Source organism: Pteronotus mesoamericanus, unplaced genomic scaffold (genome assembly GCF_021234165.1).
Source record: "Pteronotus mesoamericanus isolate MK-2021 breed Mesoamerican mustached bat unplaced genomic scaffold, CSHL_Meso_final contig_124, whole genome shotgun sequence".
NCBI classification, from domain to species: Eukaryota; Metazoa; Chordata; class Mammalia; order Chiroptera; family Mormoopidae; genus Pteronotus; species Pteronotus mesoamericanus.
The window spans coordinates 9,229,445-9,252,801 of record NW_026555051.1 but is presented as its reverse complement, the minus strand read 5'-3'; the positions used below and the strand labels follow the sequence as shown (position 1 = coordinate 9,252,801).

The 23,357-nt window shown below is 43.1% G+C and overlaps 1 protein-coding gene across 1 annotated transcript in view; it reads left to right on the top strand.

Moving 5' to 3' along the window:
• Window positions 1-1,437: 1,437 nt before the first annotated feature.
• Window positions 1,438-23,357, top strand: part of MTAP (methylthioadenosine phosphorylase) — a 54,144-nt gene continuing 32,224 nt past the window's right edge. The window contains exons 1-2 of the mRNA XM_054588167.1: window positions 1,438-1,521; window positions 22,671-22,757. Of these exons, the coding sequence (XP_054444142.1) occupies window positions 1,489-1,521; window positions 22,671-22,757 (120 nt within the window). The 5' untranslated portion in view covers window positions 1,438-1,488. The remainder of the gene's footprint in view (window positions 1,522-22,670; window positions 22,758-23,357) is intronic.

Genomic DNA, 23,357 nt, shown 5'->3' with positions numbered 1-23,357 from the left:
ATTTCAAATTCCTGACAAGACAAATTTACAACACCTATAAGCACAATATTTCCCAGAACTCAAATATTTTTGAAAAAGAATTATTTGTATACTTACAGAATTATCTATATTATTCAGAAATATAGCAAATATTTTTTCCCACAGTTTATTATTGTCAGGCCAGAAGGGAATGCAAGGACTTCAATAATAGCAGCTGTTTTTATACCCAGACACTTCCCAACTCTATATATCCATCCCATCAGAAAAATTATTACTTTTGCACTATGGTTTCAAGAACCATTGAGCTAGCTCTTAATTTATAACCAGCTACTCACAAAGGCTCATCTAGCATTCTTTAAGTTCTTCCAAAACAGAATATAGATCATAGATAATCCTACCTGAGATTATTTCTTAGGAAATCTGATTATCTGATAATTGTTGTCAAAAGCAGCATGGTCACCAGTAATGAGTCAAAGCACTCAACCAGTTTGATGGGACAGCTCCAGGGTGTGCCAACACAAAGGGGAACCAACTATCATGACAGAAAACCATATATTTATGTAAATCACTGTATAAATGTTTTCTAAAAACATTTACTGTGGACTCTTGCCATTTGAACTGTAAATGACCGTATCTGAAGTAAAGTGATTAAGCCATTAGTTTATTCTGGGCATCTTGAACCTACAAAAACCTTCTTCCCCTTGAAGCCACTGACACTGATTCAGGAATACATTTGGCACCCCTTGCCTCTGATCATGACTCCCCTCCTTACGTCCTACGTGTCCAACTCCCATATCTCTGCACTTAAATGTACCAGTCAATTATGACACTGTGTGTGTGTGTGTGTGTGTGTGTGTGTGTGTGTGTGTGTGTTGGAGTTAACCAGCCAATGTGAAATGATGAGGACAGGAGTTTGGATTCTGAATCTGGGTGCATTGGATGTTGCCCTGGGTGGGAGGAGTTACAGATGGTCCTGGCACTGTTGAGTCGGGATAGGAGATAGGCACTGCCTCGTCCGCTTAAAAGCCTTTCTTCAAATTGTAGACGAGTAAGCCATAGTTTACTCCCTCCTGGTGACGGGATACACCCTTCAGAGAGAACTGGAAGGCAGACCAGACAGATTTCACAGATGAGGGAGCTAATAGTTGGCAGAGCGGAGAGTGCTGCTCTTCCTTGTAGGGATCTTGTTAAAGTTAATGGAGGTAAAGCGCAGGGCACAAAATCTAGAACCATACAAACTTCAATAAAGAGTCTCCATTATTATTATCATGAACCCGTTAGTTTTAATTGGGGGTGGAGAAAACAAACACACCAACGAGAACCAGAAAGGTCTGCAAAGGGGCGGGCCGTGGGAACCTGGAATTAAGGAGGAGGGGAGATCCCACGCCCGCAGCCAATCCAGCTGTTCCGGGGAGGAAGAGGAGGGGCCAGAGCTGCTCCGCAACCTGCACAGTTCAGACCCGCGCTGCACGCTCAATCCCGACTCCACCGCCTCCTACCAGCGGAGAAATGGCCTCAGGTGCCACCCCCACAGCTGTGAAGGTGAGATTAGCTGTTCCAGGGGCTACGGTCCCCACTACGGCTGCTCCCTTGCTCTCGCCGCGGGGAACCGCGCCACGGGGCAGTGCGCCCCCGCCGCAGCGGGAAAGATCTAGGAAACGGACCCTCGGACCGGTTCGCTCAGGGATGGGGAGCGGGGCGTGGGGCAAGAGGGAATGCTTGCAAACTCGCCTCCTCCACCCTTGGTCTGTGCTGTACCCTCACCGCGCAGGACGTGGGCCACGTCCTCTTGGAGAAAGGCTGTGGGCCAGAGTTCCTCCCGCCCTCTAGCCTTTACCAATCACTGCTCCTTTCTGGGGAGATGGGTTCGGCTCGGGCAGCAGCGTGCTTGCAGCTAGTGAGACCGTCTCCGCGTGCTCCGCTGGACTCACGCTTCCGCTCTGATTCTTACTGCCCGCGGCTCCTGTGGGCGGGCTGCGTGCCTACTCTTTTTCAAGCTTCCGGCTCTTTTTCTTGCAAATGTAGGACTTCCCCTGAAGTTTTCCCCTCCAGCAGTGCTTCAGGCATTTTGAGACTTTTGCAGCATAGAAATGGAGGACAGGGCAGCTTCCAGTTTGTAGGCCTCTTGCTTTAAACTGCTTTGTTTGCAATCTTGAAAGTTAAGAGATCAGTTTTGTTGTCCTCACTGACTTAAGAGATCTTGGTACAGACGGTCTTCTTGTGGTGGGATCTTAACCAGAAGAGAGCACGAGTTCTGAAGCGTGCCTAGAGCCTCCCTGAGGCCTTTAAAACACTTCTTTCCTGGTTGGTGTCCCCCAGAGAGAGTGTGGAAATACAGTGCAGAAGGAAAGACTGATAAAACATAAGAAATCATCTCGGCTCTTTATGACTTGATACGAAGTCAGTTACCTTGAGAAATTCTTGTCCGATAGGATAGGAAGGGAGGCCCGCAGCCTCATCCAAGTTGTCTTGCTTCCGCCCGGGAGAAGGCAAATCTCTGCGGTCTGCGTGAAATCAGGCAGTGATTATTAGTCCCTTGCAGCTTTCAATGAGAGAGTTATGAAAGGGAGTGGGGTGGGGAGTGTTGCAGTCACACTTAAAATACTAAACTCCTTTTGCCATTTTGAAAAGAATTTTGCGTTCAAAAATGTTTGTAGAACGCTTCTCCCTTACCGGTTATGGAGAACAAAGCAGAAATTTTATAAAACTCATGTGCAAAGGGAGTTCCTTAGATGCCCATCCATAAAGTGGGGATTTTACTGGAGGCTTTGCTGGGGCCTTTAGAATTGTATATAGTCTGTCTAGCGCATGGCTGAAACACTCAGTGGTAGTGTGTTTAAGTGGGGGAGCTGAGATTAATTTTGAATATATTTTCTCCAACAGTTACATTATGATGATAGGTATCGTGGCCACCGTGTTCAGTGGGCAAACAAGAAACTCTAACCTTTACACTTAATATTACACTTAGAGTAACATTAAAAACAGAGAGGAATGGTATTTAAAACAGTCCCATTTTAATCTGGCTCCTCATTCTCCCTGCAACACAGTTTTCCTGTAAAGTCAGTGTGATGTATTTAAGTGGAGAGTGGGCACTGCCTGGGCACTGTCATTGGAGCCTGATGTAAATATTGAATGATACATATTTTTGGTCTTGGCAAGCTGCTGAAGATCAAATTAAGAAGTACGGATACTGCTAGGCCTGCCTGCTGCTGTCTGTCTTTGAGGTTAGAATGGTAATGCCTTTGCTGCTGAGAATCCATGATGCCAACACCAACTTTCCCAGGCTGCTAAGGCAACATCCTGTATAGGGAACAGGAGGTGCTAGTGTCCAGAATAAAATAGGCTAACAAAAACCACATCCTGTCCCCAGACCATGGAATCTAGAGCTGGAATGTTCTTGAAGACCAGGAACACAAACCCCTTTTTGTGGATATGAAACTGAGTCCCGGAAAGGTCAACTAAGGTGTCTAGCATTATACAGTCAGATCTAGATAGTGACCAAATGGGGCCTCATGCCCGGCCGTCCACCAAGTAGATGTTATGAGGCATTTCTAATCTGACATGTGGTCTCTGTGCACTGTTTTAATGTGAGTAAAGCCTTAAGGAAGAGTGAGTGTAGAATGAATGCATACAGCCAGCTGCCTCCCTGTGCCTACTGGATGCTCTCCCTTGGCACTAACAACAGCCACGGTCTGGGAGAACCTCCAGCGTCAGCCATGGGCAGGTGGTATGCTTGACCATGCGGAGGGCTAAATAGGTCATTGGGTCTAGACAGGGCATTCTGGAGACCTCCTTCAACGGAGCCAATTATGTATGGCTCTCCCAGGCAGCTTCCCAGCTTTTACTCTGGAGGAGTAAAAATAAGTCTTTTTTTAATCATGTTTGTTGTGACAGAGAGGGGATATGGCCCAATTATAGGTGGGTAGTGGGCTGTTAACAAAATGGTACTGAGGGGGATGGGCACATCTTGGAGTCTAGATTGTGAAGAATGGGCCCTTTATGCACACCTCTTAGCAGTCTGAATGTAGTTGGCAAAGGCCTTCAGACTGGAAGTCCTTGAGTGATCTTTAGAAACTGGGGGACAACCAGTTGCCCCAGTTGAAATGACCACCGTGCCTTTATTTTTTGCCTAGGGACAAGATAGCATTTTGGTCAGGACAAATCTTCCTGTTGTAGGACTGTACTGAGCACTGCAGAACATAGAGCACATCCTTAGCTCTGCACCCCCCACCCCAACCCCCACCTCCACACACATATAATATGCCGGTAGCACTCCTTCAGATCATTTTGGCAGCCAGAAATGTCTCCATGGGTTTCCAGACACCCCTAGGAGGGCGAGTTCACACTTGGTTGAGGGATCCTGGGCTAGGTCCCTGAGGCAGAGACTGCCTGGTAAGGAGATGTAGGAGCAACCAGGTTTGTGTCCTGACTAGCAGAGACAAAAAAAATTAAAGGACTTTTCTGTTTTTTGCTTTGAAGAAGTTTATTTTGATCTTGCTTGTTTTTGCTTAAGGTAGAAGGGTATACAGGGATAATGACAGACAATAATGCATTATTGCATTTGATTCTTGTAATTCTAGTTTTTTGTTGTTGTTGTTGTTTTTAAGATTTATTTATTTATTTATTTTTAGAGAGAGGGGAAGAGAGGGAGAGAAGCATCAATGTGTGGTTGCCTCTTGCACACTCCTAACTGGGGACCTGGCCCCCAAACGCAGGCATATGACCTGACTGGGAATAGAACCAGCAATCCTTTGGTTCATAGGCTGGCACTGAGTCTACTGAGCCACACCAGCCAGGGCATGATTCTCACAATTCTTGATTTCTTTTTTGTTTTCCATTTAATTTATTTTCTTTATTTTTTCACATACATCTGTCTCTGCCTTTGTCCCACCACCTTCCCCTGCCCCCTCCTCCCCCCTCAATCCTTCCCCTTTGGTTTTGTCCATGAGACCTTGCTATACATTCCCTGGCCCTCCCATTCCCTTCCTTTTCCCCGTCCCCCCCACCCCCACTCCCTCCATCCCTCTTGTCTCTATTCGTTTCTTTTCCTTTCAGTGTTGCTGGTCTTATTTTCCTTGCATCTTTGTATGTTGGTTAGGTTCCGCTTATAGGTGAGATCATATGGTATTTGTCTTTTGCCCCCTGGCTCATTTCGCTTAGCATAATGCTCTCCAGTTCCATCCATGCTGTCGCGAAGTGTAGTAGTTCTTTTTTCTCTTTCTGCTGCATAGTATTCCACTGTGTAATGTACCATAGTTTTTTGATCCACTCATCTACTGATGGGCATTTAGGTTGCTTCCAACACTTGGCTATTGTAAATTGTGCTGCTATGAACATTGGGGTGCATAGGTTCTTTTGAATATGCGTTTTGGAATTCTTAGGGTATAGTCCCAGCAGGGGAATCACTGGATCAAAAGGCAGTTCCATTTTCAGCTTTTTGAGGAAATTCCACACTGCTTTCCACAATGGCTGCACCAGTCTGCATTCCCACCAACAGTGTACTAGGGTTCCCTTTTCTCCACAGCCTCGCCAGCACCTGTTGTTTGTGGATCTGTTTATGATGGCCATTCTGACCAGTGTGAGGTGGTACATCATTGTGGTCTTGATCTGCATTTCTCTGATGGCTAGTGATGCCGAGCATCCTTTCAAATGTCTCTGGGCCCTCTGTATCTCCTCCTTGGAAAAGCGTCTGCCCAGGTCCTTTGCCCATTTTTTGATTGGATTGTTTGTCTTCTTGGAGTGGATTAGAGTGAGTTCTTTATACATCTTGGAGATCAAACCTCTATCTGATGTATCATTAGCAAATATATTTTCCCATAGGGTTGGCTCCCTTTTCATTTTGCTGATGTTTTCTTTCGCCATGCAGACGCTTCTTATTTTGATGAGGTCCCACTTGCTTATTCTTTCCTTTATGTCCCTTGCTTTAGGAGATATATCAGTGAAAAAATTGCTGTGTGGGATATCTGAGAGTTTCCTGCCAATGTTCTCCTCTAGGATTTTTATGGTGTTGTGACTTATATTTAAGTCTTTTATCCATCTTGAGTTTATTTTTGTGCATGGTGTCAACTGATGATCCAATTTCAATTGTTTGCATGTAGCCATCCAGCTCTCCCAACACCATTTGTTGAAGAGGCTATTATTGCTCCATTTTATGCTTCTGCCCCCTTTGTCAAATAATAGTTGTCCATATAGACCTGGGCTTATTTCTGGGCTCTCTATTCCGTTCCACTGGTCTATGGGTCTGTTCTTGTGCCAGTACCAGATTGTTTTGAGTATAGTGGCTTTGTAGTAGAGTTTGATGTCCGGTATTGTGATCCCTCCTACGTTGTGTTTCTTTCTCAAAATTACTGCGGCTATTCAGGGTTGTTTATGGTTCCATATAAATTTTTGAAATGTCTGTTCTATTTCTGTGAAATACGTCATTGGTATCTGAATAGGGATTGCGTTGAATCTATAAATTGCTTTGGGTAGTATGGACATTTTGATGATATTAATTCTTCCAATCCATGAGCACGGTATATGCTTCCATTTATTTGTGTCTTCCTTAATTTCTTTCTTTAATGTTGTATAGTTTTCTGCATACAGGTCTTTTACCTCGTTGGTTAAATTTATTCCTAGGTACCTTATTTTTCTTCCTGCTATATCAAATGGTATTTTTTTTCTGATTTCTTCTTCTTCCATTTCATTGCTGGTGTACAAAAATGCCTTTGATTTCTGAATATTGACTTTGTATCCTGCTGTTTTGCCAAATTCACATATTAGGTTGAGGAGTTATTTTGGTAGAGTTGACAGGGTTCTCTCTATGTACACTATCATGTCATCTGCAAACAATGATAGCTTTACTTCCTCCTTTCCTATTTGGATGCCTTTTATCTCTTTCTCTTGTCTGACCACTGTGGCTAGGACTTCCAACACGATGTTGAAAAGAAGTGGTAAAAGCAGACATCCTTGTCGTGTTCCCGATCTTAGTGGGAAAGCTTTCAGTTTTTGCCCATTGAGTATGATGTTGGCTGTAGGTTTTTCATATAGGGCCTTTATTATGTTGAGGAATGCCCCATTTATTCCCATTTTGCTGAGTGTTTTGATCATAAATGGGTGCTGTACCTTATTGAATGCTTTTTCTGCGTCTATCGAGATGATCATGTGGTTTTTGTCTTTTATTTATGTGATGTATTACGTTTATTGACTTGCGTATATTGAACCATCCCTGCATCCCTAAGATGAATCCCACTTGTTCATGGTGGATAATCTTTTTAATGTATTGCTGGATGCGGTTTGCAATATTTTGTTGAGAATTTTAACATCTATGTTCAGCAAAATTGACCTGTAGTGTTCTTTCTTTGTAGGGTCTTTATCTGGTTTTGGGATCAGGGTGATGCTGGCCTCATAAAAGGAGTCTGGGAGTCTTCCCTCCTCTTGGATTTTTTGGAATAGTCTGAGAAGGACAGGGGTTAGCTCTTCCTTAAATGTTTTGTAAAATTCCCCTGTGAAACCATCCGGCCCTGGGCTTTTGTGTGCCGGGAGTTTCTTGATGACTGCTTCAATTTCCCCAGCTGTTACTGGTCTGTTCAAGCTTTCTGTTTCTTTCTCCTTCAGTGTTGGAAGATTATACTTTTCTAGAAATTTGTCCATTTTATCGAGGTTTTCAAATTTCTTGGCATATAATTGTTCATAGTAGTTTCTGACATTCCTTTGTATTTCTGTGGTATCAGTTGTTAATTCTTCTCTTTCATTTCTGATATTATTAATTTGGGTCCTCTCCCTTTTTTTCTTGATGAATCTGCTTAAAGGCTTGTCGATTTTATTTATCTCTTCAAAGAACCAGCTTCTGGATTGGTTGATCTTCTGAATTGTTCTTTTCGTCTCTATGTCATTCAGTTCTGCTCTAATCTTGACTATTTCCTTCCTTCTACTTGCTCTGGGATTTATTTGTTGTTTCTCCGGTTTTTGAAGTTGTAGTGTTAGGTCTTTTATTTGAAATGTTTGTATCTTTTTTAGGTAAGCCTGTATTGCTATGAACTTCCCTCTCAGGACAGCCTTTGCTGTGCCCCATGGGTTTTGGACTGTTGTCTGTTCATTTTCATTTGTTTCCAGAAATTTTTTGATTTCTTCTCTTATCTCATGATTGACCCATTCATTGTTTAATAGTGTACTGTTCAGTCTCCATGAGTTTGCAAGTTTTTGAAGTTTCTCTTTGAGGTTGATTTCCAGTTTCAAGCCCTTGTGGTCCGAGAAAAAGTTTGGTATTATTTCAATTTTCCTGAATTTACTGAGGCTTGCATTGTGTCCTATCATGTGGTCTATCTTTGAAAAACTGCCATGAGCATTTGAAAAGAATGTGTATTTTGCTTCTTTGGGATGTAAGGTTCTATGTATGTCAGTTAAGTCTATTTGATTCAGTGCATCATTCAGCTCCACAATATCCTTATTGATGTTTTGTTTGGAAGATCTGTCCATTTTTGACAGTGGGGTGTTGAAATCCCCTACTATCAGTGTGTTGCTGTCTATATCTTTTCTGAAGTCGTCCAAGATTTTCTTAAAAACTTGGGAGCCCCTCTGTTGGGTGCATATAAGTTTACAGTGTTTATGTCTTCTTGATATATTCTTCCTTTAAGTATTATAAAGGGCCCCTCTGGGTCTCTTTTTATGGCTTTTGTTTTGAAATCTATTTTATCTGATATAAGTATTGCAACCTCTGCTTTCTTCTCTTGCCCATTTTCTTGGAATATTTTTTTCCATCCCTTTACTTTCAATCTGTGTAGGTCTTTTGCTCTGAGGTGGGTCTCTTGTAGGCAGCATATGTGTGGGTCATGTTTTCTTATCCATTCAGCTACCCTGTGTCTTTTGATTGGGGCATTTAGTCCATTTACGTTGAGAGTTATTACTGATAGAAACCTATTCATTTTTTCTCTTTGTACCTGTGTTTTTCTCTTTCTCACTCTTTTCCTTCATCTTCTTAAACCAGCCCCTTTAGCATATCTTGTAGTGCTGGTTTAGTAGAGATGTATTCTTTTAGCCTTCTTTTGTCTGGGAAACTTCTTATTTCCCCTTCTATTTTAATTAAGAGCCTTGCTGGGTAGAGCAGCCTAGGTTGCAGGCCCTTGCTTTTCATGGCTTGGAATATTTGTTGCCATTCCCTTCTGGCTTGTAGTGTTTCTGTTGAGAAGTCAGCTCCTAGCTGGATGGGGGGCCCCCTTGTATGTTACTTTCTCCTTTCCCTTTTTTTTTGCCTTGAGGATTCTCTCTTTGTCTTTGATAGTTGCCATTTTAATGATAATGTGTCTTGGAGTGGACCTCCTTGGGTCCCTCTTGAGTGGGGTCCTCTGTGCCTCCTGGATCCATGAGACCTTTTCTCAAATTGGGGACATTTTCCATCATTACTTTTTCGACAAGGTTCTCTATCCCTTGCTCCTCTTCTTCTCCATCTGGTATCCCTATTATGTGGATATTATTGCGTTTCAGGTTGTCCTGCATTTCCCTAAATGCCTCTTCAGTCTTTTTGAGTCTTTTTTCCATTTCTTGTTCTTTCTGGGAGCTTTTTTTCTACCTTATCCTCCATCTCACTGATTCAGTCCTCGGCTTCATCCAGCCTGCTTTTGATTCCTTCTACTGTGTTCTTCAATTCAAAAATGGTATTCTTCATATTCTCTTGTGTCTTCATAGTTTGCTGTAAGATCCTGATAGTTTCTCTGCAGTTTCTCAAAGTTATCTTTGAGCTGGCTGAGCTCATTGAGCTTCCTTAGAGCCATTGTTTTGAATTCAATATCTGATAGTTCCCTTGCCTCTATTTCATTGAGCTCTCTCTGTGGGGATTCCCCTTTTCCACTCATTTGGGGGGAACTTCTTTTTCTTCCCATTTTTGTGAGAGTCTATTAAGTAATTAATTAATTTTTTTATTTTTGCTTCTGCTTCCGTTGATCCGTCTAGATTTCCTGACTTTGTGGATTAAACTTCTATGGTAGTAGGCGGGTCTTTTTATTTATTTACTTATTTATTTTTGTCCTTTACTTTTCTTTCTGGGCCTGCCTTTGATGATGTCAGTTGTTGACCCTTTATGACCTTGGGTCAGTTGTTTGGGCCTTCCAGAACTCTACTGTCTGTGGCTGACTCCTGCTTTGGGCAGCTGTGTGACCCCTTCGGCCAGGGATCCACTATTTCTGTAGATCGCTCTGCACTGTCATGCTGGCTCCTTGAGCGCACTCCCTGGCCCAGCAGGGTCCCCCGCCTGCCTGGGCTGGGGCATGCTTGCCCCAGGCCAGGGGGCTTGTTCACAACCTTGCGTACTTGTCTGGCCCCCCAGGCCAGCAGGCACCCCGGCACTGGTCAGTTTAGGGTCTTCTATTGTGTGCTTTCCTCGCTTTTGGCTCCTTGGGTGTCTTGCCTGCCCTGGCCAAATGGAGACTACGGAAATGGGAGGAAGTCAGCTCCAGGACTCTCCGGTTAATCCTCTCTCCAATGTCTCCTTCAGGGACTCTGGGCAGCTCTGTGACCCCCTTCTGCCTGGGATCCACTATTTGTGCGGACCGCTCTGCACTCATGGGCCTGCATGGGTCGGTTTAAGGCTACCCTCGCGGATATGCGCACTCCCTCGGAGGCCCCATTGGCGCCAACCTGAGGGAGCCCTCGCCAGCCAGCCGGGCACTCGGCGCGAGTGTGCGTGCCTGCACTGGGTGGTTTTGGGCTGTCTGTTGTGTGCTTTTCAGCTTTTGGCTCTTTGGGGGTGTGGCCTGTTCCTGCACAATGTAGACCACGGAAAGGAGAAGGAGTCAGGACTCCCAGGTTCCTCCTCCTGTTCTTTCCCCAGCGCCTCAGTCTCCAGTCTCTCCTCAAGGCTCTCAATGCAGCTGTGTGACCCCTTTGGTCAGGGACCCTCTATTTCCTCCATCTTGTCTGCACTCAGCCCCCCAGCTCACACACGCACAAGCTGTGTCCAGAGCACAAAAAGGCAGGTTAATTGATTCCCTTATGCCTGAGCTGGATGGTAGCTGCAGAGTGGGAGGTGCTTTATCACCCGGGCTCCACTGGCCGTCATCTCAGTTCTCTTCACAAAGTTTTCCTCACCAGTCTTTTCCCAGGCACCAGCCCACCCTGCTGCCGCCTTTACCCAGAGATCAAGGAGGGTGGCCGCCACTGCAAATTTTTGCGTTGGCCCTTTAAATGGCTCTTTGCATCCCCAGCCGCCTGTCTCTGGCAGAGAGCGCCCCTAAGCTTTTCGGGGTTGCGTTTTGTCTGTGTGTTTTTCTGGTTTCAGCTGCCTAGTCTAGGGGTCCCTGTTTATGGTTCACACCCCGTTCTTCTCGGGGGGGACACTAACTGGCCGTTTCAATGTCCCTCTGGTGCTGGTGCCCGTGGGCGCCCAGCCCTCCCTCCCGAGCCTCCGCCGCACTTCTCACCCGTTGGGATGTGTGAGAGTCGAATCCACTGTCCACGGCTCCAAGGCTCCTCTCCCTCTATCGTTCCATTGGTTTCCAGGTGATTTCTCCACTGTTTAGTCACAATTCCAGTTTGGTCTTGAGAGGAGGTCAGCGTGACTCCCATTCACTCCTCCGCCATCTTGGCCCCTCCAATTCTTGATTTCTTACCCTTCCTTATATAGCATACCTCAGAGATATTGCAGGTTCGATTCTAGACCACCGTAGTAAAGTGTGTTATAATCTTTTTGCTGGTGCAGGCTCTTGACTTCAATTAAAAAAAAGAAAGAAATGAAAACCACACAAAATTTGTGAAGTGCAATGGAGTGAAGAGCAATGAAAATGATGTCCCCTTTAGGTATAGATGAGGAAACAGGCATGACACAAATCTTTGTGTGCAGTGGACCCCAGATCCTTAACTGATTATAAATATGATATTCTAGCCTGTAGTTCCCAAAGCAGCAGTACTCAAAGCACAAGATGCATCTGTACCTGTAACTGAATGCAGGTCTAGCTGTCTGCCACTACAGTCATAACCATGGTATTCTAGTCTGTACTTCAGAAACACTCAAAACAGTGGTTCTCAAAGCACCAGATGCAGCTGCGCCTGTAACCTAATGCATGTCTGGCTGCCTGCTGCTGTGGAAGCCAATACTCAAGAGGCAGGTGCTTGATGTAAAGGAAAGTGGTCAATTCAGATGTTGGCCATCTGGAAGATGGGGGACCCACATCTCAAAGCCCATCTCCACATCTCCTTAGAGGCAAAGGTGTTTATAAGGAGGGAGAGGAGAACAGAACAGAAATCGGGGGCGGGGTGGGGAGGATGCAAAATCCATTCTAATAAATGCAAATGATGGTCTAGGGGGCATCATCCTGGTATAGTCATCCTGGCTCCGTGGTTGAAGGTCAGCAAATCTCCTGGGGCTGGGATGCCTAAAGGCCGGAGTCTGTATCTTCAGAAGTTAGTTCCTAGGATTCTTATACAAACATGCTGTTCATTTACAAGCTATATATTAGAGTTAATACTTACAGAAATAATGTCAAAGCAATGGTGGGAAGGGTTACAATTTTCCACAGTTACTAATCCCCACTGTCAGTTTTTCTTCCATTTCTATAGAATTTAGAAGGTTTTAGCCAAAACATTTAACAAAACTAGAAAAAAATGGGATCCAGTCTTGTTTTTAGGTGAAAAATAAAATTCTACAGCTAACTCACTGAACTAGAGTCTAATTCCCATAATTGTGTATAATAGATTTTATTGAAACATAACTTTACTCCTAAAATCACCCTCATTTTTATCGAAGAGCCATATCAAGACCAATTAATTTACTGTATTAATCCCAGTTTCAGTTTGGCCTGTTTGCATAAACAACAGGAATAGAACTCAGTCATACAGGATTTCTTAAGTCTACACTGATGGAATGTTACAAGGAATTTCTGGATTGAGCTTCTCAGTATGAAGAAGCCAGGTCATACAGTTATCAAATTTTGCCCGCAGTACCTATAGGTTTGAATGAATTCCTCAAGTTCTTGAGGTCCCCAAAATGTCTTGACGTTCTTTGCCAGTTCCTAGAAAAACAACCCTTGCTCCTTACCTGGGAAGACTGCCATGAACCTTGAAAAGCAAGGTACTAGGCCATTTCTCCAACGGGCTTTCATCAGCTTCAAAGTCAATCTTTATTCCTTAAAGCTTTTTGCTGACATCTACAGTCTAGGCATGTCTCTCAGACATGACATTCCAATCAAAGTCTTGATTAATAAACCCACAATTGGAAACTGGAAAAAGTCAGATTCTTACAGAATTCTTGCAAACAAACCTATTGCCATGAAAACAATGATACTCATTAAGAGTTTCCAAATTCTGGAGGGATCAAGTTGGGAGAAAAATATAAATGCTTCAATATTGCTACAATTTACCAAATTGCTCTAAGAAAACAAACAAGTTTTTTAAAAAAAAGTAGTGGTTTGAACAAAGTCACAAGAACAATAATTGTTCTCTGTTCATTCATTCCCATAACCAATTCTTGTTTATCCAGTTATCCACCAGCATCTTTACTAGGCAGTCATTCTGCAAAGCCCCACAAATCCGCCATTTATTTCAAAGATATGACCTGTAAATTTCTTCCCAGAAATTCATATTTTGGAATAAGTCAGAGTCCTTTCCATGGATCTTTCTAAAATGTAACATATTTGCAAATGCATCAGAGTAAAACAGTGACTGTCTATGAACAAAAAAATATTTAACATAGTTATAGATCTGATTACAATGTAATTGACAAATTTTCTCTAACAACATTTTAAGATAACACTCAAAATTACAAATGAAAGTATGTCAACTTAGAAATTAATTAATTTGTTTCCCACTGTCAGTCTACCTGTGGTTTCTGTTGGGAATAACAGTTGGTTTTGGAAAATCAAAGGGAGCTTTTCGCCTTCTCATTTGTCAGTGAAATTATCACTTTGTTTTACCATCTATGTGCATTTCCTTTTCTTCCTTATTTCTTTTTACCTGTTTGCATTTCCCTTCTTGAGTTTCCGACTCCAAACGTCCGTCCTTCCTGTATATCCTTTCCTACCTTTTTTTTACTTCCTCAGTTCCTTCTCTTTTTGTTTCTTCCCTCTGCACAATCCTTTGACTTGCACAGACCCTTTGACTTACAGAGACCTTCTACAACTTTCCTAGTCCCTTTTAGTTTTACCTTTTAACTCATCTAGCAATTACAATTTAATTTTAATTCTATTTCCTTCTAAATATATTGCCATAATTTATACCTTTTATTATCAAAACTATATATTCTTACCCAACATAATTATAATTTTCAATTTTTAATAACAAAAAGTAAGTAGCATTTTTAAGATTGACAAATTTATGAGTACATTCTATAACTTCTAGAAACAATTTTTTCCCATTGGCAAACACAGTTACATTTTTAAGAGGCATGAGAGAGATAACATGAACTCTTTTGTAAACCCAGGCAAAAAATATATATATTTTATGTTGTTAACTTTAAAAGACATCAATGTAATAGAAACCATTTATTTGGATTCCTGGTGGTTTCTGCATGTCTTCAGTGTGCTCCAAAGTGAGCTGTTTTTTATTATCTAGTGCCTTGGCAACTGTAAGCAGGCTGGAGAAAGAGGCAGGGGAGATACCAGCCTTGGGCTTATTCCTGGGACTATAGCTCCTGGGCCTCCAGAAGGAGGATTCAGAATGTTTAAAAGACTAGTTTTTCTCATTTTTTTCTTCTGAATTTTAACTATCCTTGAGGGGAATGAGATCTTTTTCCCCTCTTTAAACCCTAAATTTTAATCCTTTTGGAGTAAAATCCTCATGATGTAACAACATGAAAGCTTACACATTAGAGATCATATCCCATTTACCAGACCTTTGGCAAAAGTATTTGAAACCAAGACTGAGCCATTTCTTTCAAAACAGAAACAAGAACAACATTTAAAGCAAAGACAACGTTTTAAATAGATTAGTGTGTTCCATCTAAATCCTCCAGAAGGAAGGACTGGGACTGGCCTTAGGCTTATCTCACGCCAGCCCATACCACAGAGGGCCCTGAGGAGGTCCAAATGCTGGAGACAGAGGACCAGTTTGTACAAAACAACGAAGATCAAACCAAGGTCCCAAAAAGATAAGAAAGCAAGCAAAACACTGTAACCAGAGTTTCATGTCAGACAAACAAGAGGAACAGATGAGAGCTCTCAAACAGAAACGGACTTGTTCCTGCAGAGGAACAGAGAAACAAAACTAATAGGCAATTAAAATGCAGTATCGCATACTGCAATACCCAAACCAAACCAAAAAAATTTTCCAACCAAAATCCCACACTTGGAGACTGGGATTTTTTCCTTGTCACTGAGTTGTTCCTGCTGATGAGCAGCACCTGTTGATTCCTACGGAATCCCAAGTGGTTCACAAGGAACCCAAGGGATAGGGCAAGGACTCCTAGTGGTGCACACCAGGGAGTTACCCAGTCTGGACTCATCAGCCCAACAACAACCGGTTTCCTTTCACCAGCAAAGCGTTTAAAGGTGGGTGATGCCTTGAGAAGGAGAGCAGGAAAAGTCCCCCAAATAAAAAACTCTTGGCAGCTGCTGGGAAATTTCTGCAATCCCTGGCACGGGGTCAGCCGGCCACAAGTGGCTGGGACTCCATCCTAGGCCCTCTGGGCCTTATTGGAGCATGTTGACCCATCTGGATTGCCAAAAACTAATCGAAATGCAGGTCCAGCTGCCTGTTGGTACAAAAGCCAACACTTGAGAGGCAGGTGGTGATGTAATGGAAAATGGTTTATTCAGAATGCCAGCCATGTCACAAAGCCCATTTCTGTATCTCAGCAGAGGCAGAGGTTTTTATAAGGAAGGAGCAGAAAACGGAACAAAGATCGAGGGAGGGCGTTGCAAAGTCCTCTGCATGCAGAAAAGCACAGTCCATTCCAGTAAGACAAGTGATGACCCGGTGTGTATCATCCTGGTTTAATTATCCTGGCTCCTGGTGGAAGGTCATCAAATTTCCTGAAGCTAAAATGCCTGAAGATTGGGAAATGTATCTTTTGCAGTTAGTTCCTAGGACTCTTATACAAACTTGCTATTTATCTACAAGGTACATACTAGTCAATGTCAGCACTTTTGGAAACAATGTCAAAAGGATGGTGCTTTAAAATTTTCCACCTTTATACACCCACCTGAGTACATGTTAGAAATGCAAGTTCTTGGGCCCCAGCCCAGTCCTGAATTAGAAGCTGTAGCATGTGGGGACCCAGCAATCTGGGCTTAGAGGAGCCTCAGTCTTTTTAGATGTCCACTAAGGTGTGACAACCACTGACCCAGGGAGCTTAGAAAAGGCTGAACATCTTCATTTTCATCAGCTCCTTAGGTGATTCTTAGTGTACTAGTTTCCTGTAACTTCTGTAAGGATTGCCACAAACGGGATGGCTTAAAACAAGGCACAAGTATTCTCTTACAGTTCTGGACATTGGAAGTCCACAAGTAATCCTCTGGAGCTAAAATCAAGGTGTCATTAGGTCAGGGCAGGTTGTTTGGAACATGTAAGGAAGAATCTGTTTCCTTGCCTTTTCCAACTTCTAGAGGTCATGGGCATTCCTTGTCTCTTGACCTATATTACATCGCCTTTTCTCTCTCTGTTCATCATCACGTCGCTTTCTTCCATATTTGATCATCTTATAAGGACCCTTGTGATTGTACTTAGTGCCTGCCAAGATAATCCAGGATAATCTCCCCATCCCAAAATCTTTAATCACATAAATAATCACAGGTTCTAGGAATTAGATAAGATCTCTATCAGGAGCTATTATTCAGCTTGCAACACTCAGTGAGCCCTTATTTTGGAATTTCACCATCTATCCCTGGCTGGTGTGGCTCCATGGATTGAGTGCTGGCCTGCAAACCAAAGGGTCACTGGTTCAGTTCCCAGTCAGGGCACATGCCTGGGTTGCAGGCCAAGTCCCTAGTGGGGGGCACGTGAGAGGCAACCACACATTGATCTTTTTCCCCTTCTCTTTACCTCCCTTCCCCTCCAAAAATAAATTAAAATCTTAAAAAAAAGAAAAATTCACTATCTAGCCCTGGTCAGTGTGATTTGGTTGGAGCATCACCCCATAACTGAAGGTTTACAGGTTCAATTCTTGGTCAAGGACCATACCCTAAGTTGTAGGTTCAGTTTCCAGTTTGGATGTGTACAGTCTCTAGTGTGGGTACCTGCAGTCCCCAGTCCAGGTATGTACAGGAGCCAACCAATTTATGCTTCTCTCACGCCTCAATATTTCTCTCTCTCCTTTCCTCTGTCTTTAAAAAAACAATGAAATAATGTCCTCAAGTGAGGACTTAAAAAAAAACAAACTAAGAGTTTCACAAGATCTGGATCTTAGAGCAGGTGCTCAGTTCTGGCTGCACATTAGATCCACCTGAGAAGTTTTAAGTAAACAAAGTCTGCCTTGGCCAATTCATCAGAATCTCTGGAGTCTGTGGCTTGGGTTTTGGTATTGAAAGCTCCCTGGTGAGTCTAGTATCCAGCGGTTGACCCAGGAGGCACACTGGGAAGGATCCTGATGTCCTCAAGCAAAGGCACGCTTTAGAGAAAACAGTAAGCTTTCAGGAAAATTCTCAAAAAATTAACCATTTCAGGAGTTGAACCGTATCTTCAAGAGGATGTCTACCATTAGAGTAACATCTTGACTTTGCAGGGAGTTTGGTTAAATAAAAACCATGGATGTTCTAAATCCTCGGTTATTTCTAACCAAAATATAGTGTTACTTACTTGTTTATTAGGGCTGCCTTACTGAAGTACTACAGATTGGGTGGCTTAAGCAGTAGAAATTTATTTCCTCATAATGCTGGAGGCTAGAAGTTCAAAATCAAGGAGTCAGATTTCATCTGAGGCATCTCTCCTTGGCTGGCTGATGGCGTTTTCTTCCTGTGTCGTTATATGATTTTTCCTTCTGCATGCCTGTGTCCTGGTCTCTTAAAAGGTCGCCAGTGATAATGGATAACCCCCCCCCCCCGCCCCCAAGACTTCATTTAACTCTCTTCAAAGAGCCTATTTCCACAAATAGTCACATTTCCAAAAATAGTGGATTATGACTTCATATAGATCCGGGGGGCACAGTTGAGCCCATAACAGTCACCCACAGGGGTGTCTTACACTGGGCTTTTCTTGTCAGAGGTGGAGCCACCAGCTCTCTCCATGAACATTATTGTTGGTGTTGAATAGGCCTCCCAGACAGACATTTAGCCACTTTCTCTCCATACAGCTGGACTTAGGGTTTTTTCAAGGCCCTGGGAGGCCTCAAAATCAGTTTGGCTCCATAAGGAGGCTTCTGTCAGCTACACTTGGCCAAACTTGTCAGTGGCAGCCAGAGCTGAGGGACTGAAAAGTTCAGATCAGGGGTTGCTGCCGGCTCAAGCTCTGGCTCTTGCTTCATGAGCGTGAACACTGAAATGTAGTCCACCTCCTTCGTAGGAGCTACTCGCAACTGCTCAAGGTTCTGGTGTTTGGAGAGTGCCATCCTGGAGTTTCTTAAGTGGTTTGTCCAGGCGTCAGTGACGGTGTGTGGTTCCTGGGACCAAGTGGGGTACATGAAGTCTCCTGGGTCCAGGTACCAGGGGAAATACAGGGTAGGGGTAGTATGAGCCCTTGCAGCATTGCTGTAGGTAAACATTCTGCCCAAGTAAGCCAACATTTAGTTAAATAAAATGCTCTCATAGTGTCTCAGGAAGTCAAACCTTCTCCTCTTAAGGAGACTAGCTTGATGGCTGTCACTGGGAAGTGTAGAATGAACTAACTAGCGGTTAAAATCTGGCAATGACCTTGATTGACCGGAGATCCCTATGCAGAACTTTATCTTGTATAATGAAGAAGTCCTGGCGGGGTGGAATTGGCCCAGAAATTCCATCTCAGTGCTGGGACACATTTCCTAGGCAGCTGAGGGTTGCCTGGACCGACGGCTGATGCTTCTGGCCCCGGAGGCTTGGGAAGATCCATCCTAGTTTTCCTGAATATGTGTGAGATCACTGAGGGAGAGTCCCCCAGCCCTCTGAGGTGGTTCATGTAGACACCCAGAGTCACTGTGTCTAAGCTAGCTCTGTGACCATGGCCCAGAACTTGACCTCTCTGAGTATCAGTTTTCTCATAAGATGGAGACAAAAATTTTCTAATAGAGTATGATGTTATAAAGAATCACAGAGGATATTGGAAGGTAGCACATCATAGTGGTTAAGTGTGAAAGACCAGGGTTCCTATTCCAGCTTTGCTTCTTGTGATTTGCTCTTAGCCAAGTCTTTAATTTTTATGCTTTCCCTTTTGAAGTTTGTAAAATGGGTGTAATACTATAAGGTCTGTCCTATAGGAATAGTGTGAAGATCAAATGAGATAAGGCCGCTGAAGCACCTCCTTAGTGCTTGTGACATGTAAGAGCTCAGATACACTTACCTTTTTTTATTTTTAATCTTCATCTGAGGATATGTTTATTGATTTTGAGAGAGAGACTGGGGGACAGAAGGGGGGGGAGGGGGGGAGAGAGAGAGAGAGAGAGAGAGAGAGAGAGAGAGAGAGAGAGAGAGAGAGAGAAGAGCATCAACATGAGAGAAACATCAATCAGTTTCTTCCTGCACTCAACCTCCTCTCCTGACCTGGGATCAAACCCTGAACCTAGGTATGTGCCCTAACCAGGGATCAAACCCACAATCTTTAGGGAAATACCATTACTTTTTTTTCTTTCCTTTTTTAAATGAAAGCATTACCAAGGCTGGTATTGAGTTGACTTGAATTTAGAAGTTGCAGAATTAGGCCATCCCTGCTTCGTTTCGTCCTAGTGGTACTTTGCCACGAAGCCAGCAGGTGGCGACATTGCCACATCTTGGCACTGCTGGCCTCAATCTGCAGCTGCAGGAAAATGGTTAGAAATTCAATTCCCTAGGGTGGCAGTGCTCAATTGCTACACTTGTTCTGTATCCCTTGTAAGTTAAAATGTTTCCATAAACAACTAGACCGAGTTGGGTGACTGGATGGACTCCTCTGTAGATAATTCCAGGGCCAGAGACCACATCCTGGCCTTTCTGGGAGCAGTAGCTCTTGCATTCATGACCAGTACTGCGTGTTCCTTGCTAAGGGCTGAATGACCAGCTAGCTACCTAATGCAAGGTCGTCACGTAGCCATTGTGGTGTGGACTGAAGCTTGGGGTGCTGAGGGTGGATTCAGGGGCACTGAACTTCAGTATAATCCCTATTGGCATTTTTTTATCTGAGAGCAGGATTTTAAAACAGAGTCGAGTTTGTTCTGTGTATATATGGGTCTGAGAGTCTAGACGTGAGGTGCCAGGGCCCAGGGAGCACCCCGAAACAGCCAAGTCAAAATGGTCATAAAATAAAAGATGTAAGTTTTCATCAGTGGCAGAATCTCTGAAGAATAGACCAAAAGTAACTTCAGAGTCAGCAGTTCAGTTCTGTGGTGACACGTGCCAGACAGTTAGTTACTAGTCCACTCTAAGATGTGGTGCTTCACAGGTGCTTGAAACGAAAGATAAAATGGAGAAGCCAGCCAGAGGATGGGTTAGGATTGCATAAAACTGATTTTTTTTAAACTTATATTGAACGGGCATGATTCGAATGTACTAACTTAAGTGGACATTTCTGTTGGTTTGAAAACTGTAAATGTGGCAAAGTGGCTAGTCTTTACCTATTATGTTAAATTGTAACAAGGAAGAGACACAGGGTTGGCATGGAAGTTCAAAAAATGGTTTTACCACTTGAGGAGGTTGGGACAGAGTTCTAAATCACGTAACAGGCAGTTCTTCAGCAGAATCTCACCAAATTACCCTTATTTTCTGTTTTGTGGACTTTTTATTTCTTTAGGAAACTGGGGGCCAGAGAGGTAACCATTTTTCCTTGTATATTAATTTTACATTTTCATTTATATTAACATATATTAGTTTATTAACCTGATCTGAAAAGTACTCAGATGTTCGGTTAACCCTCAACTCATGAATTTTTTTTTTCCTCAAGGAGCTACGTTCTCCCATTTAGTGGAAATTTTCCTCATGTGACAATAGATTTAAAGCTTTTCATTAAAAGAAAATGTTCAGGTCAGTTTCTATTAGGTTTCTTAGTAAATCGTCATCTTTGTTGCCTGTTGCTGACAATCTTTAAAAATTTTTATTTATTGATTTTTAGAGAGGGAGTGTGATTTCGCTGTTCCATTAATTTATGCATTCATGGGTTGTATCTTTTATGTGCTTTGACCGGGAATAGAACATGCAACCTCTAACCAGCTGAGCTACTCAGACAGGGCTGTTGGCTGATAATTTAAATACCAAGGTTCTATAGATTCTGTGATTCTGCCTGGAACCTAAGCTCAACAGGGCAGGGTCAGTGGTTAGTTAGGAGGACTGAGATAGTGGATCTCCCATTATGGGGATGTGCCAATCAGGCTGGGGGAGGTGGGTGTAGTTTCCCTTGCTCCAGAGCCACACAACACTCAGTCTGTCCTGGATTCTGCTCAGACCTCGAAAGGGTGGAACCTCCAGGAGCCGGGTGATGTGGCTTGTGGATCTCCCGTTGGGGGGTGTACCATTCAGGTTCATGTTAAAATTGGGGGTCGCCCTCCCCAAAAGCCACACAACTCAGCAACTGGCAGGGCCTGAGATCTGCAAGGTGCTGTGACAGGGATTCTAAAAGTGGGGCTCCTGCATTGCCCTAGGGAGGAACCTCCCCTACAATTTCATTTATTTAATTTTTAGTTAACTGGCTAGTTAATGTTTTAGTTATCTTTTTAATTGTTCCTGTTTGTGTTTCTTAGTCATAAAATTAGATTAGGTCTAGACAGTAGTACCTGGTGTCTTTAACTTTGATTAGTCCCTGAAGGCAAAAACTGTTCCGTTGTTTTCTGGAAAATGCAATGCAATGCTGAAATTTTTTCTTTTTTTTTTTTTTAATTAGAACTACTTTGAATTTAACTTAGAGTTACATTTGGATTTCTTAAATATAATGAGACTAACTTTTCGTGCTATTTCAGACTCCTTTCTCTGTGGTCCCTTACAGCTCTGAATTTAGTGGCACAGGGAAGAAAGAAAATCTGTCTTGTTTCTTTAAATATGTCTATTTTAGAGAAGGGGGAAGAGAGAGTGAGAGAAGCAAATTAATGTGAGAGAGAAACATTGATTGGTCGCCTCCCCTCTGCGCCTGAGGGTGGAACCTCGGCCTCGGTGAGTGCCCTGGCCAGGGGTCTCACCCCCAGCCTTCGGTGTAGGAGGCCACGCTTCAGCCAGCTGAGCCACTCCAGCCCGCGCGCTGTCTTGTTTCTTTATCTAAAGGGTCCATGGGGAGGAATCATTACAAAGTGGCTATACAGGATATTTTCAATCCCAGCAGTCTTTTGAACATTGCTTATTCTATAGCCCATTTAGTAGGGACTAGAAAATTGGTTAGAGAGTACTTTCTGCAACTATATTTGCTTATTTTTAAGTTTGATTTTTTTTTTCTTTAATTAAAGTACCCCTCAGTACTAATTTTTTAAATTATCAGCAATGAATATGATAATATTCAAAAAGAGGACCCACATTTTGGTTATTTCTGGAATACAGGGGCCTTCATATGTGTGTTGAATGAATGTTTTTCAGTCATTTCAGGTTTTAAAAAATAACTAGGGCTTAGCAGGAATGGAGAAGAGCAGCATATGAATAAACGAATTTGCTTAAAATAAAGATTTTGTTTCTAATGAAAACTGATCAAATATGATGCTTTTTTTCCTCCCTTAGATTGGAATAATTGGTGGAACAGGCCTGGATGATCCAGAAATCTTAGAAGGAAGAACTGAGAAATATGTGGATACTCCATTTGGCAAGGTTAATACTAATCCCCAAACACTAACACCCAGTTAATGGAGACATACTACCTTTTTCCTTTCTCCTCGCTGGCTTGATTTTTCAATTAAAAGAAAATTCTATAATTGCTTTTGTCTAATCTGCCCAGGGCCACCCACCCCAGGCTGAGAATCCTGTCAGTGGGCTCTGCCAGCCGAGACAGTGTCTCTGAGGGTGTCTTGCACTTTCCTGTTCTGAATATGTGCAGGTTACTTCTCACTTTATATTCCTAGAAGCCACCCACTCCTTTTAGACATAGCAACTGAACCCTTCAGTTCTCTGCATTTAAAGTATTTAAATCAGTTTCTGATTTAGAGCAGATAGGTCACATCACACTAACTTAGGAAATAGATTGTGGGAGGGAACATTGTAAAGTAAGCCCTGGCCCACGGTGGGAGGATGTCTTGGGGATTTATAACATGACTGCATAACTGCACTGGAAATAAAAGCCTCCTCTTCTGTTAAAAGTGGGCTGTTTGTTCTCCCAACCCCGTGTCACCCAGCTCGGGTGCCGGTGTCTGCTTCCTTATTCCAGTGTTACTTCTAGACATTGCACTTCTTTGATCCTGCTGTGACGATCCG